The 13,615-nt window shown below is 39.3% G+C and overlaps 1 protein-coding gene across 5 annotated transcripts in view; it reads right to left on the bottom strand.

The window, feature by feature from the left end:
• The window catches only part of arhgap27l (Rho GTPase activating protein 27, like), a 57,136-nt gene that overhangs the window by 26,972 nt on the left and 16,549 nt on the right, over positions 1-13,615 (bottom strand). For all 5 annotated transcript variants that reach the window (XM_036567362.1, XM_036567365.1, XM_036567363.1 and 2 more), the window contains exon 3: positions 7,625-8,548. In XM_036567362.1, coding sequence (XP_036423255.1) covers positions 7,625-8,488 — 864 coding nt within the window. In that variant the 5' untranslated portion in view covers positions 8,489-8,548. The remainder of the gene's footprint in view (positions 1-7,624; positions 8,549-13,615) is intronic.

Raw genomic sequence — 13,615 nt, 5'->3', positions numbered from 1 at the left:
CCCACCTGAGGCAGCGCGAGAGCTCAACAGAGCGTTAAGAGGGCGTGGCCGCGCGCGCCCTTAACCCTTCACTGACTGCTTACAACACAAAGCTCGAAGAAGCAGGTAAAAGACTCAAACTTACTTAAAGGGGAGCTCCACAGGTTTTTCAAAATTTCCGCATAACTGAAAAGTTAACGTCAGAAAAAGGATTCAGAGTGGCGTGTTAGTCAGCATAGTGCACAATGGTGGTGATAGGAGCCAAACGTATAAAACATTAAATGGTTATGAATATTCAGCCTGATGTATGAGACATTGTTTCATAGTAGTTGTGTGATAAAGTTTTGGTCTAAAACGTGTTTTAATCAATTTCTTTTAATCCATTCTAGGTGGAGGGACACACGAAAGTAAAATAGTCCCTAAATAATTTTTTTTATATATATATTGACCATTATTTTACCATAATCAGGATTACATATGTTAACTCATGTAGGTTCAGTGGCAGTTTTGGACAGTAAATAAAATGGCTATATTTCCACTGTAGACACTGAGACCCCTGGTTCCTGAACTGAAGAGGATGAGGGGTGCAATGCTTCAATACAGGGTACATAGTGAATAACATATCAAACAGCTAGTTTAAGGCCAGAACTGACTTGAAAGATATTGACTCAAAACTACACTAGCTCAAAAGACATAAAAAAGACCTGGCTAAAGCCTGGCTCTAAAATAGCTCAGAGGACTTCAGCTGACCTAAAAGACACTCTAACTGACTCAAAGTCCAAAAGACCCTAGGTGCATTCCAGTCACCTTAATAATTCCCTGCAAAGTGATCTACACATGGTATTCAGACATGTTAAAGGATATTCCACACCATAGGGAGTGAAATGTGTGGTTTGAGGGGGAACCTCACACTGCATAGCAATAAACTGAATAGCAGTGTCACTGCGCAGAAAGCTGACACAAAAGTGGTTTGGCTCTGTAGTTTTTTGTTTTGAATGGCCCATCACACCTGCCAATTCATGACAAGTAGATAATTTTTCACTACTTAAAACTCCTTATTTCAATTAATTCAAAGCCTTCCATGCATGTCATTACATAGTGTAGTGTTTCCAAGGAAGAGGCAAGACAAGGAAGCATATTGACTGAAATGGTAATTTACCTTAATGTGGCAACTCACACTTACAGCACAGAACATGATGCTTGGTGGTTAGCCACAGAACTGCCCACCCAGGCCAGCCAGGGGCAACTGCACGTACTTTTCACATGAACAGTAAAGTAAACAATTACTAACCAAACTCACCAGCTAGCTTGAGCATCACACATACAACACAGTAGTACATGAAGTAACTGCTCAATGATGGTAATTATGGCAAGATGGATGATTAAACGTCATAACTAGGGTTATGCAAATAAGCTGACAAATACAATTGGTTACCACAATGTTTAATGCAAAAACTTTGCAGTGTCTTTGTAAGCAGCCTTTGTTTATTAAATCACTACTGCTAATATAGCTCCTATAAGATTTGTTAGTGGTGAGTTGTTCCTCTTTTGCGATCTACTGATCATTGCATGTCTCTTTGATAATGACAATGAAGAACATTCAGAATATTTACATATAATATACAGGCACTGCTTAATATAAGAGCGCCGCTTAGAGACCATGTGGAGTAGAATGCAGCTCCTGACTCCAAGTGACTCAGACTGACCAAAAAGACTATGAATGTTTTCTTCATATGAATGAATTCAACACATTTTCACTTTCACTTCCTAAAAACCAAATATCCCCTGGATAAAGGAAAACATGAAAACTTTAATATTCTCGTAACGTTTGGCTTCTCCCTATAAGGAAAAAGGGGTGTTTTTTTCAAAGAACAAAGTAAATAAGATTTGCTTTTGATTCCTGAGGTAGGTGTACCATAGTAGCATTTGGCTACAGTAAGGCAACTGAAACCCTACACAAAGACAAGAATATAAACTTGTGTTTGTATATGTGTGTTTAGGCCTGCATGTTGGTCTCTATTTGTTTGTGATAGAAGCAGATGGGTGAGGTTTGGAGCATTGTAGGAAAAGACACCACCTGTATTCTGTAAACACTTGTGGCCTGAGGGTAGCCATACAGAACAAGCTACTAACATTGGTCAGTTGGAAACACATGGAGGCAGCCATACAGAATAGGCTGCTAACATTGGTCAGTTGGAAAAGCATGGATGTGTCTCTTCATGTGAATGAACTAAGCTTGTTTGATTTGGGCTCTAACTAACCACAGTTCCATAGACTGTTAGTGTGAAAATCACAGAATTTGAACACGATGTTATCTTTCTATCATTAACATTTCATGTCAATCTAAGTCCTAAATCCTAAAAATCTAAAATCCTTTTTGCACCAGAAACGTTTAAATATAGTGCCGCATTACAGATCCTGATAAAACCCAAACAACAGCCTTCATAATGAGACGTGAGTATTTTATCTTGCATCTAGATGGTCATTTCCTTGTATTCTTTCTGTTTTAAATCACAGTCAGTGAACTGTGAGGCGTGCGAATCTCTACGCCTTTGTGTGTGTGGCTTTGGTGTCAAACGCTATGAGGCAGACACTTACAATTGCTCTGTAATCTGATGCGGGCACACTGAAAACTCTCCTCCCTCAGCAGAGTAGTCAGGCCCTAATTCAATTCAATTCGAATTATTTAAGATGGTGGTTCTTAAAGCAGTCTTTAGCTCCCAACACATTGAGATACAGCAAAAATGTGGTGTGGACCATCTGGGGTGCCTTCAGAACCAGTCTGAGAACCACAGCTTAAGGAATGGGGTCAATGCATTATAAAGTCTCACATTTCACTATTACTTAATTTGATTCATTTATATTGGTACGATTCTGAATCATTGAAAAAAACACAAATTTGGAGGAGCTATTTACATACTAGTACAGGCAATAAAACCAATAAACTGTACTTTTATTAAGTTAATTAATCTCACAATGAGAAAATTTATCCCATCTGTGCAATGAAACACCCCCATGCACACTAGTGAATGCACACACACTAGGGGCAGTGAGCACACTTGCCCAGAGTGGTGGGCAGCCCTATCCACAGTGCCCTGGGAGCAGTTGGGGGTTAGATGCCTTGCTCAATGGCACTTCAGTCATGTCCTGTCAGCTCAGGGGATCGAACCGGCAACCTTCCAGTCACAAGGCTGGTTCCTTAACCTTCAGAGAACTGATTTTTGGTCAAAATATGTTTTTGTTTTTTTTTACTTATTATTATAATCAATTCTATAATCCCTAAACAATGTAGTTGAATCACCACATTTAAAACAAAATATCATGCATACATAAATATAATATAAAATATAAATGCAATACATGCATTTTTGTACTGCTAGTAACAGTCAATTTATCACATCAAACCTTTGTGTTGACTGCTTAATTACATCAACTGCACAGACTTGCGTCACTGTTCTCATTATATGTTAGAGTCAGATTCAAAAGAAGCCCTGCATTCCCTGTGGAACTGTAATTATGCACGTGAACATTTTCATGTAATACGCATTTTAATTACAATAATGAATAGTCTGCCATTGACAGACAGCATGACTGGACAACATGAACTAGCGCAGACACAAGCCACACATAATTAATGGCTTAGAAACCTTGATTTAATTTCTCTTTAATCCTCATTCTCACTCTGTGCCTCTGTCCCACTTTTCTCTTTGCCTCAGTGCGGCACAAACTCAAGCTTCAGTAGGTTTGTCTAGGGCTAGAGTTTCTAGAGAGTAGGAAGTAGCTGTGCTGAAAAGGCCAGGGTGCTAATGGTTACCAAACTGCAGCAAATGCTTCTCATTCAGTGACGGATCTCCAGCTCTCTGATCACAACACCCAGCGGGGCCACGATTGTAGCTAACAGATGGACTAATAAAATGTTATTCACATCACAAAACATTAATCTTTCACATTGGTTCATACCTAAGAGCGCAAGCTTAAAAGCGTTTAGCATGTTAACAATTAAGCTAACGTCTCATGCTAAACTTCCCAGGAAAAGCTACAACCCTTTGAAAACAGGCCTACTCCAGCCTTGTCATGACTTGCCCTTGGCTCAAGCAGTCATTAGTGAAAAGCTTTTAGCACTTGCTAGGTTTTAACACTTGCTTTATCCTTGCTGAAACCTTATAACATCACAATGTGCTAACTTGTATGATAATTTTCTTTAAGAGATTAAGAGATATGAGACATATTTATGCAGACTTCTGGTCCCAGGTTAACGAAAGGCTAACATGTTAACCGAATGGCTAACATGTCAACAAGATTAGCTTTAAACCCATGTTAGCACTGTTGAATGGTACTACCCCAACATTAATTCTGTCCAACTGACCAAGAGCTCTGACAAGAGGGGGTGACCAAGCGCTCTGGTAAGGAAATAACTTGGTGTAAAGCTAGCCAGCAAATCACCTTCCATTTTAGCAGCATCAAACAATACAATGCAATTGCATAGCCAGAATTAGACTACTTGAATATACACCTATCAGCCATAATATTAAAACCACCTCCTTGTTTCTGCACTCAGTGTCCATTTTATCATCTCCACTGACCATATAGTTACACTTTGTAGTTCTACAATTACAGACTGTAGTCTGTTTGTCCTGTTGTTCAATGGTCAGGACCACCTCAGAGCAGGCATATTTTTAAATATCTCAGTGTCACTGCTGGACTGAGAGCAGTCCACCAACCAAGGCTAATAAAGTATACAGGAAAACAGATGGACTACAATCTGTAATTGTAGAACTACAAAGAGCACCTATACACTAAATGGAGCTGATAAAATGAACAATGAGTGTAGAAACAACAAGGTGGTTTAAGGCTATAGCTGATTGGTGTACAGCTGTAGTAAAAAAGAAGTACCACTGTCTTTGGACCTGTGGTACTAAATTAGAAATCTTTTTGAACTTAAAGATAAATCTGCTCTTTGTTGGAACAACAGACCAACAGACAAGAGTTGTTTTTGCATTAATTTGCAAAGAAACAGATAATAGTAGTTCAGACAGTGAAATAAATATAAATGGTAATGGTGTTCAGAGTGGGTATAGGGTTAGAGCCATGATTTTTGTTTACCATCTGAGGCACGACCCTCTAAAGGTCTTGCACAGGCCTGGATCAAACCAAGAGCTCATTGGTTCTAAACTGCTCAATGCAAGCTTAAGTAGCTGCCCAGCCTGCTAAAGCTACAGCATGTTAATGATGTTTGATGGCCTCTTTTGTTGCAGTAGCACATACTAGGAATTAACTAAAAAGCATGTAGGAGGAAGCAGAATCTACAAGCATTCTTTGTTAATTTTCTTTGTACAGACCTGTGTAGAATCTTAGAGGGTGAGCGGTTGGGTATTTTTGTATTTTTATCTTACAACTAAATTCATGTGAATATTAGCGTGTATCCTACACGTGAGGAAAAAAATGAAAAGTTAGTTCAAAATGAACTGTATTCAGTTCAGAATGCTTATTTTCAGTGTATAAAAACCCACAGCCCCTCAAACTCTCTCAGAGTTTTTCTTTGATGTTGTTTGGGCTCATCATATCCTGCTCTTGCTGGGGGAAAGGCTGTAATATCCTGTCCTGAAGTCACGTTTACAGCACACACTCAAACTTTCCTCTGCTCTGCCTCAGTCTCCATTGTTTCAGTTTTGTTCCTGTCATCAGACCCTGTATGTTCAGTATTTGACCTTAACTTCATGACTAAGCTAAACAAACAAAACTTCAGAACAGTTAAAAACCTCATGCATTTGGTATAATAATTGACCTCTTCCAAGTCACTTTTGGTCTTAACTGGATTAAAGTTTAGTTGTGACCAGTGCATGTGGCATATATCCAACAGTGGTATGTGACCAGCAGTGAGCGATAAACCCAGAGAGACCACAACCCACTAAGTGAATTTGTAAGACATGCAAACAGCGCCTCCGAGTGGTTTCTGCTGTAACAAAAAACACAGAGCCCTGACTGTTACACAGCACCACCAAGACACACTCAGTCCAATTGTTTATAAACCTGTTTGACATTGTTTGTCCAGTGATAATCTATGAGGTGGTATATGCAACAATCCTTCATTAACATTGTTGCATTTTCTTTACAAAAAACAACAAAAAAAAACAAAAAAACAAATCCTTCAATAACACCAATGTAAATGGAGAGAGAAAGAGACAGAGGGGGAGATCTCAAACAGTAGTCGAATAAAAACACTGTGACTCCTTCCAAGGTATCTGAGGGAGTTATATGCACTGTAAAGAAGGCCTGTTGTCACATCACATGAACATAAAATACACATGAGTTCAAAGAATGTCAGTAGCGCCACAGAAGCATTCTTTTTTTTAAACATCGTCAGGAAATCTGCAATCCTGGCACATAAGCCTACTGAGTATACCAGGATGTGTACTGCTCCTTTGGAGAGTCAGGACGGCCAGTGAATGACCAGAATCTGATCATAACTGTGAAAGGAATTGAAATAGCCTATGTTTGTGACACCCAGAGTTTTACAGGAAACAGATGTAGGGAACAACACCAAAGATAAGGTTGCATAGTGTGATTCCTGCAAGAGAAATCACTTTACCCAGGATTTCACTAGGGCCTAAAGATATGGACAAAATTCCACATTGCCCTAATGTTGATACATGTTGTGGGTGCACTATTTGTTGCAAAGCTAGACTACGTTAGTTTTGGAGATTTGGAGACCTCTTTGGTGGAAATGTGTAGTTGCACTCAATGTGCGGAAGAACATTTATGCTTCAGCCCACTTGCCCAAGCCGATGAATCTGATGACTGAGAGTGTGTTGAAAGAGTATTCAAAGAGATATTATATATTCATCAGCATAACGCTGATTCTCCATTTGAGACCTAAACATCAAGCAGGACTTTCCTTTTGAGCTCGTGCGTGTGACGTTAAAAGGTAAGGACATATGACGTGGTCTGAAAAACTCCCACAAAATCTGAACTGATGCCTCTTAATCTGACTTTTTTCTCCTGACTCAGCCATGCTATCTTTTTCAATTCGAACCAAAATATCTTGCATATTGCAGCTTTAAAGACTGGCCTGCATTATTTTGACCAAATTTGGTGTCAATCTAATATTTTTCATGTACGTGTCTGACGATGACTATACTGATGTCATTACATAAATGTTTAAAAAATGTTGACTTTGAGACTTGGTCTGGATTAGCATTACAGCATAATGTGCAATTTGTTTCTATATGGTTACAAATGCAGTAAAGTGGGTAAAATGCAGACATTTTAGCTTAGTGTGAGTAACTCATTGTTGCCTAAACATTCTGCCCTTTTAGAGTACAATAAATACATTATCAAACACTGGTTTAAAATGACGGTCAAATCTAAACATCTGCCTATGGCAATATTTATTTTGTGAGCAAATATCTGCCAATACCAGTCTGATTCTGACATAATTGTGCATACCTAAAGATGAATTTGCCTTGATTTCTCAAAACTGTGGGCAAAACACCCAGAGAAACACTCATCTGGAACATCTGAAGTGGTTCAGGATACTCACAGTAAAATATTTAGTTATTTCTTAGAGCGTTGTTTGCATATTGCAGTCTTGCAAAGCTAAATATTGCAATAGCAATTAACAAACAATATATTATGCAGTCCTTACCTTGGCCTGTGGTGCAGATGCAGGTGCACTGGCTGCAGGCTCTTGCACAGCAGTAGGAACAGGTTCAGTTTTTATCAAGTCATCCAGTTTCAGGTCCAATATGGACTCATATATATTCTCAGTGTCTGAGGAGCCCGTCGGTTCCGGACTGGACTCCTCGTCTGGCTCTATGAGCGGTTCTGGCTTTGGAGGCAGTCCCTGATGTCTGGGCTCTGTCAGGTTCTTGACCGTCGGTGGTTCCACAGGCTTGGCCTGTCGAGGGAGCGGGTCAGCAGGGCTAAAGCTGGGCACACGGGACTTCTGAGAAGCATCTTCTATGGGGGCACCCCGAGAACCAAACAGCAAGTTGGGTGCAAGGCTAAGTCTCTTTTTCTGCTGGGCGGCATCTGGAGCTGGGACTGAAGGGACAGGGTGAAGGGATAGGAGGGAGTCTGCTAAGCCACCATGCAGGTATGACGGAGGGTCATGGATGTCCAGGGGAACGCCGAACGTAGACATACGGTTGTCAGTCTTGCGGCAGTTCCCTGGAGAGCGCAACCTGATGGTGACCTCATTGGGCTTGGGCTTTTCTGCCAGGTCGGGCGCAGGAGGCCTTGGTTCTGGCCCTGGAGGGTCCGCAAAGTCCAGGGGTGAGGGGAGAGTGGGCGGCAACTCCTTCACATACTTTGCCGGAATGTAGAAGGGCTTGGCACGCTCATCTTTGCGCACGTGCCACCAATGGTTGTTGGTCTTGGCCAGAAGGGTGTACCGCTCGTTGGGTTTGATGGACACCATGCAGCCGTCTCGACCCATGTACTCATACTCAAACTCCACCAGCACCAGGCCCATGCTGCACGAAGACGCCATCTTGCCCACCTCACCCATCGCTCCACTTCTCAACACCTGCAGAGGTCACGCTGGGGTCACGGCTCAAGCAAAGCCTTCCTGAGGGTCAAAAACAAATAATGAGAGCTTTAGAGAAGGTCTTGATACATAAAAACCACTCTAGCCAATATTCTTTAATCTGAGTTATAAGTGCTGTGACTTCTAGCTAACCTCACAGCTGTGTGGGCTCTCTAATGTAAAGGGGTTTTCTGAAGGTCAGATGTATTCTCTTCATTGCTGACAAGTAATTTCCTAGCCACATGGAGCAAACTAGAGGCTACAGCAAAGGATACAACAGGAAATTGCTTCTTGAATTAATAATTCAGAAGGTAAACTCAGTGCTGACTCCTAGTTTGGGCCAAATATACCTTGTAATTGTATTAAAATGAAGATCACGTCTCTGTGGGTTTAAATAGATTGGGACAGATATAAATTTTTAGTTGCTGTACTCACTACTATATACGGTAGGTTAAATAGATCTAATCAGTTGCCCTTTTCGCCCACGTGGAATCTGAATGATAACATTAGCAGATTTTAAACCGTCTTGAACTATGATACATACACAAGGTATGCAGGAGCGTCATGCAGTGTGTAATTACAGTGTGTCTTTATGACTCATTTTTGCAGATCAGGCAAAGCGTGCTCACCTTCCTTGAAAATATTACAGGGGAGTTCCATCCTTTTTTCAAAAATTCTGCATAATTAAATAGTTAATATGTAAACAAAGTCATTCAGAATGATTTGATGTGATATGCTCTGAAACTTGCGAAGTCACAATTGTTCACAGTGGTGGTGAAAGGAACCAGACGCCCAAGAGTTTAGGTCGCAAAAAGTTATAACATGAAATTTTTATGAATCCCCAGGAAAACTCATTTTTTTAAGATTTACCATTTTATATAGAAATTCAGAAGGCCTGTGTAAGTTCACTGGTCCTATCACCACCGCTGTAAAGAAAATTTGAATCAGTAAGTTTCTCTACAATGCACAATTGCACATCAAAACACTTGAATTGTTGAAATATTGGTGGAATTTTTAATATTTTTAATATTGTCGTCATGCGTGTGGGTACTTTTCAAGGAACTAAAATGATCAGAATAGACACGCTAATTTGGCTAAAAATGAATGAAAGAAGGGTCTGTTAGCACTGGTCAACTGGAAAAAAGCCTGCTAGGTTTTTTATTCATTGTTAACCATTTTTGTGCCTATTGCTTCAGCTGAATCATGTGACATTTCCCACACACCTTGAGAGCACATTTGAGTAAACATCGGAAACCTCATCATTGCTCCAGCCCACACCTTGAGTCCACAGCTAATGTTTAACTTCAAAGAATGCATGGGAGGCAGCTGTGTCAAAATGGGCTCTTGTGGGCAGGTAGCTGCTGCCAAGCTGTGCAAGTCTCTGCATCTCTATAAAATATCAGAGAGTGCTGATAGTGTGTCGCAGAAAACAGTTTCAGACTTCTCTTTAGTGATCACATTTGCAGTTCACTGTGTGCAATTAGACATTACATCCAATCGGGAACTTTCATTTGCGATGGTTTACAGATTCCATAGCAATTAAAGTGCTTAAAAAAACACTTATTAATTTGTCATGTTAAGAAGAACCCAAAGCTCACATCTCAGAGAAACTATAATGTTGATATACACTCATTGGCCACCTGCCTTGTATTTACACTTGTCCGTTTTACCGGCTCCACTTACTATATAGGTGAACTTTGTAGTTCTACAATTACAGACTGTAGTCCATCTGTTTCTGTAAGTGAAAATAAGTTGACTCCTCTTCTACAGGGAACAAACTTAAATATGGCATTTTTTAACAAAATTCAACATTCAATCTCTATTTATTTGCTGAGTTTAACACATTGGAAAAAAGTAAAACACATAAAATATAACATATAAAGTGTGCTATAACTGCTGCACAAGCCACTTTTTATGTTTTATTATATTTTTCCCAATATGTTAAAATCAATAAATCAACAATAATTGTGGATTGAAATGTGTGTTCTCTGTAGAAATATGTATTTATTTTCACTTACAAAATAAAAAAAATAGGCACCCAGACTTTGTATACAACTACACATAGTAGGTGTACCTAATTAAGTGGCCAGTTAGTGTATTTTACTCTGTTAAAACAAAATGGAAGTGGTTAAAGCACCTGAAACTTTTACTGCTGATATAACTGAAAGGAGAAAATTCCCACACCTCCACTTCTGTTTTAAGGGAACCAGAGTTGAACAAATGTTCAACAAAGTTTTTTTTTAGTGTTGTTCTTACTGTGCCAGCCTTCTCTAACTCATGTTTGTGTAGCTACTGACTAGATTATATTGACTTGCAGCCAGTTTAAGAAACATTTGAAACACTCACTGATAATGATCACAGATTTAAACTCTTGCTGAGAGATTTCTTGTTAATCTTAGTTTATCTTCTTATCGTCTTTCAGCATTTGCACACTATTTGCCTACTCAAGCAGATCACTACACTGAAGAGTGGAAACAGCACACTTCCGTCAGCCTCTCAACGTCTATATAGGGCCAGGAGTACCAATTACCTTTTGGTACACATTAAAAGGTTTCCGCACACAGTTTCACTGAGATGATTCATAACTGCAGCGTGTCAAATACAATGAACTGCATCTAGTATTGCATCAACGCGGCCTTACACATACTTATATATCACTGTTGCCGGAAGAAAACCTTGTATCTCCAAAATGGTAACTTTACAGGAGAGGGAAAAAACATACTTTACTTTTAATGTTAGTCAAAGGAACCAGACTTTTTTCCAAGTCATTTTGGGTCGTTTCTTTTGGTCCATTCTTCGTTAAATTTACAAACAATGTTAAAGGCAACAGGCATTTCTAAATTATGCCAAAAACTGAACAATGACAAAAATGGAGATACGAGGTTTTATTCCGACAGCAGCGATATATTTGTGTAAACCTGAAGAGGGTCATTCTGAATAAGAACCTGGAAATCGCAGTCTTGTAGCAGCTTCTCAGTGGTACTGTCTATAGCTGGATTTCTGGTTGCTAACCAGCTATTAGAAGGTTTGCATTTCAGCTGCATTACTTCTTTTTTGAAATTTCCCATTCCACCTTAAATGGTAAAGCAGATACATTCTGGCGCCTGAGACTTACCTTAAGTGTTGAGGCAGTTATGTTCTGGTGCCTGAGGCTTCTTATTAGAATTTTCCCATTCCACATTTAATGGTGCAGCACTGGTATGTAATTGCTGCACCATTAAAGGTGGAATGAGAAATTCGAACAAGAAGCTGCCAAATAGGAAGCCTCGTATCGTTGACCGTAAATTTGTAACTCTAGGATGTAGAGAGTGACCATTCTCCCTCTTGCATCCAAAAACCGGAGCATGTAAAGTGTGGGAGGGTCAGCTGTTTTCACAGTTCATGTATGTGCAAAATGAGGTAGCTTATGATTCCCTAAAGTAAATTAGTGTTATCTGCGACGTGTAAAATCAAGCCAAATAAAGTGTAATTCCTAAACAGTGGTTAGGGGGCAGTATGCAAAAACATTCAAAATTTAAATGTGATTTTACGCACAGTGCCCAATAAATGTTGGGCTGATGCAGAAGTATGAAGATAATTACATACTTCCTGTTAATATAACATTTTGAGTAAGGAGGAAAAATACTGTGATGGACCTTTAAAAAAAGAGGTTCACAGTTGGAATCGGCCAAGATTGAAACCAGCAGATTTTCACTTCAAACACACAATCGGGAGCTTGGGGGGTGTGGCCCTGCGAAAGTGGCTCTCGGGATGCACCACACTTTCGGGAGGTATTTCATAAAGCAGAACTTCCTACATATCCAGATAACGTAAGCCCAAAGATGAGGACTTTTCAATAGGAATGCCCCTCAACTCTTTTCCTATTGGACAGGCTTGACATTGGACTTAAGTTATCTGGCCAAACTGAGAAATCCTGCCTTGTGAAACATACCCCCCTCCCCCCATGGTGTAAATACAGACATTTGTTGCTGTTGTTGTGGTGTTGTTAGTGTAATTGCTATATTTGTAGTGAGGAGGGTGAGTTTTGTAGTTTATGTCTATCTACCCTCTTTGCACGTTGTGTCCTCCCATGTTAACCCCTCACTGTGTTTCGCATTGGAGTGTTGCTAAGCTAGGCATTTCGCTGTCGATGTTGAAGTGCTTGTTTAAAATAGAAGACCCCTGCAATGTTTTCTGCATCTTTTTCTGCGCTGAAGCTACAATATAATTTGTATGAAGCCCACCCTGATTACCGCAGATAGCCAATAAAACAAAAGTGTTCAGTAGGTTCATAAGCCAATGGTTGTTCTCCCAGGGGGAGTTTGGGGTCGAGCTGGAGGTACACTGCCACCCTTCTGGATGGAGGTTAAATAGCTGTATCGTGCTAAAAATACAACGAAAAGAAAAGAAAAGAAAAAAAATATGAAATTAACAAAATGCTGCAGCTAAATTTCCTTCAGGATCAATAAAGTACCTATCTGTCTGTCTGTCTGTCTATCTATCTATCCAGACAGTATAATTATGTGATTGCACAATGTGATTATTTTCATAAAATACTGTCTGCTTGAGTGATAATATTGCAGTATATGAGCTTCTACTGTACTTGGCTCTATTTTATATTTTAGAGAGATAGTTGTTTACTGTATCAGTAGTATAAAGCCAAAGTCTTTAAATGGAATGTATAGTTGCAGAATTTGTTTATATCACAAAAAATGAGCACATCCACTTTAGTACAAGGGTTGTGTTCACAGTTATTAATACTGTCATTGTTATTTGCCATTTTTACTTTTATTGCTGATATTATTATGCGATTGACAATAATTTTGATGACTTTATTTTATTGCAAATCAGACATTTTTGAATCATCATTCTGAAATTTATATGCACTTCTACCAGATGTGAGATTGACCATACAGATATGTCAAAGATGAAATTGATCAGGAGATTTTGTATGTGCTCATATTACGGTCAGATTTAACCATACACAACTTTGATGAATGAGAGCCATTATTGTGCTTTTTTTTATTTTTTTATTTTAAAGTGCAAATAATGCTATTTATAATACAGCTTTTAAATGTAAGTGCTGAAAATATGCTAGTGTTTCACGTTGTAGTTGTTTACTGCTTTTGC

The sequence above is a fragment of the Colossoma macropomum genome, unplaced genomic scaffold (assembly GCF_904425465.1).
Source record: "Colossoma macropomum unplaced genomic scaffold, Colossoma_macropomum, whole genome shotgun sequence".
NCBI classification, from domain to species: domain Eukaryota; kingdom Metazoa; phylum Chordata; class Actinopteri; order Characiformes; family Serrasalmidae; genus Colossoma; species Colossoma macropomum.
The sequence above is the reverse complement of the archived record's forward strand: the minus strand, read 5'-3'. Positions and strand labels throughout refer to the sequence as shown.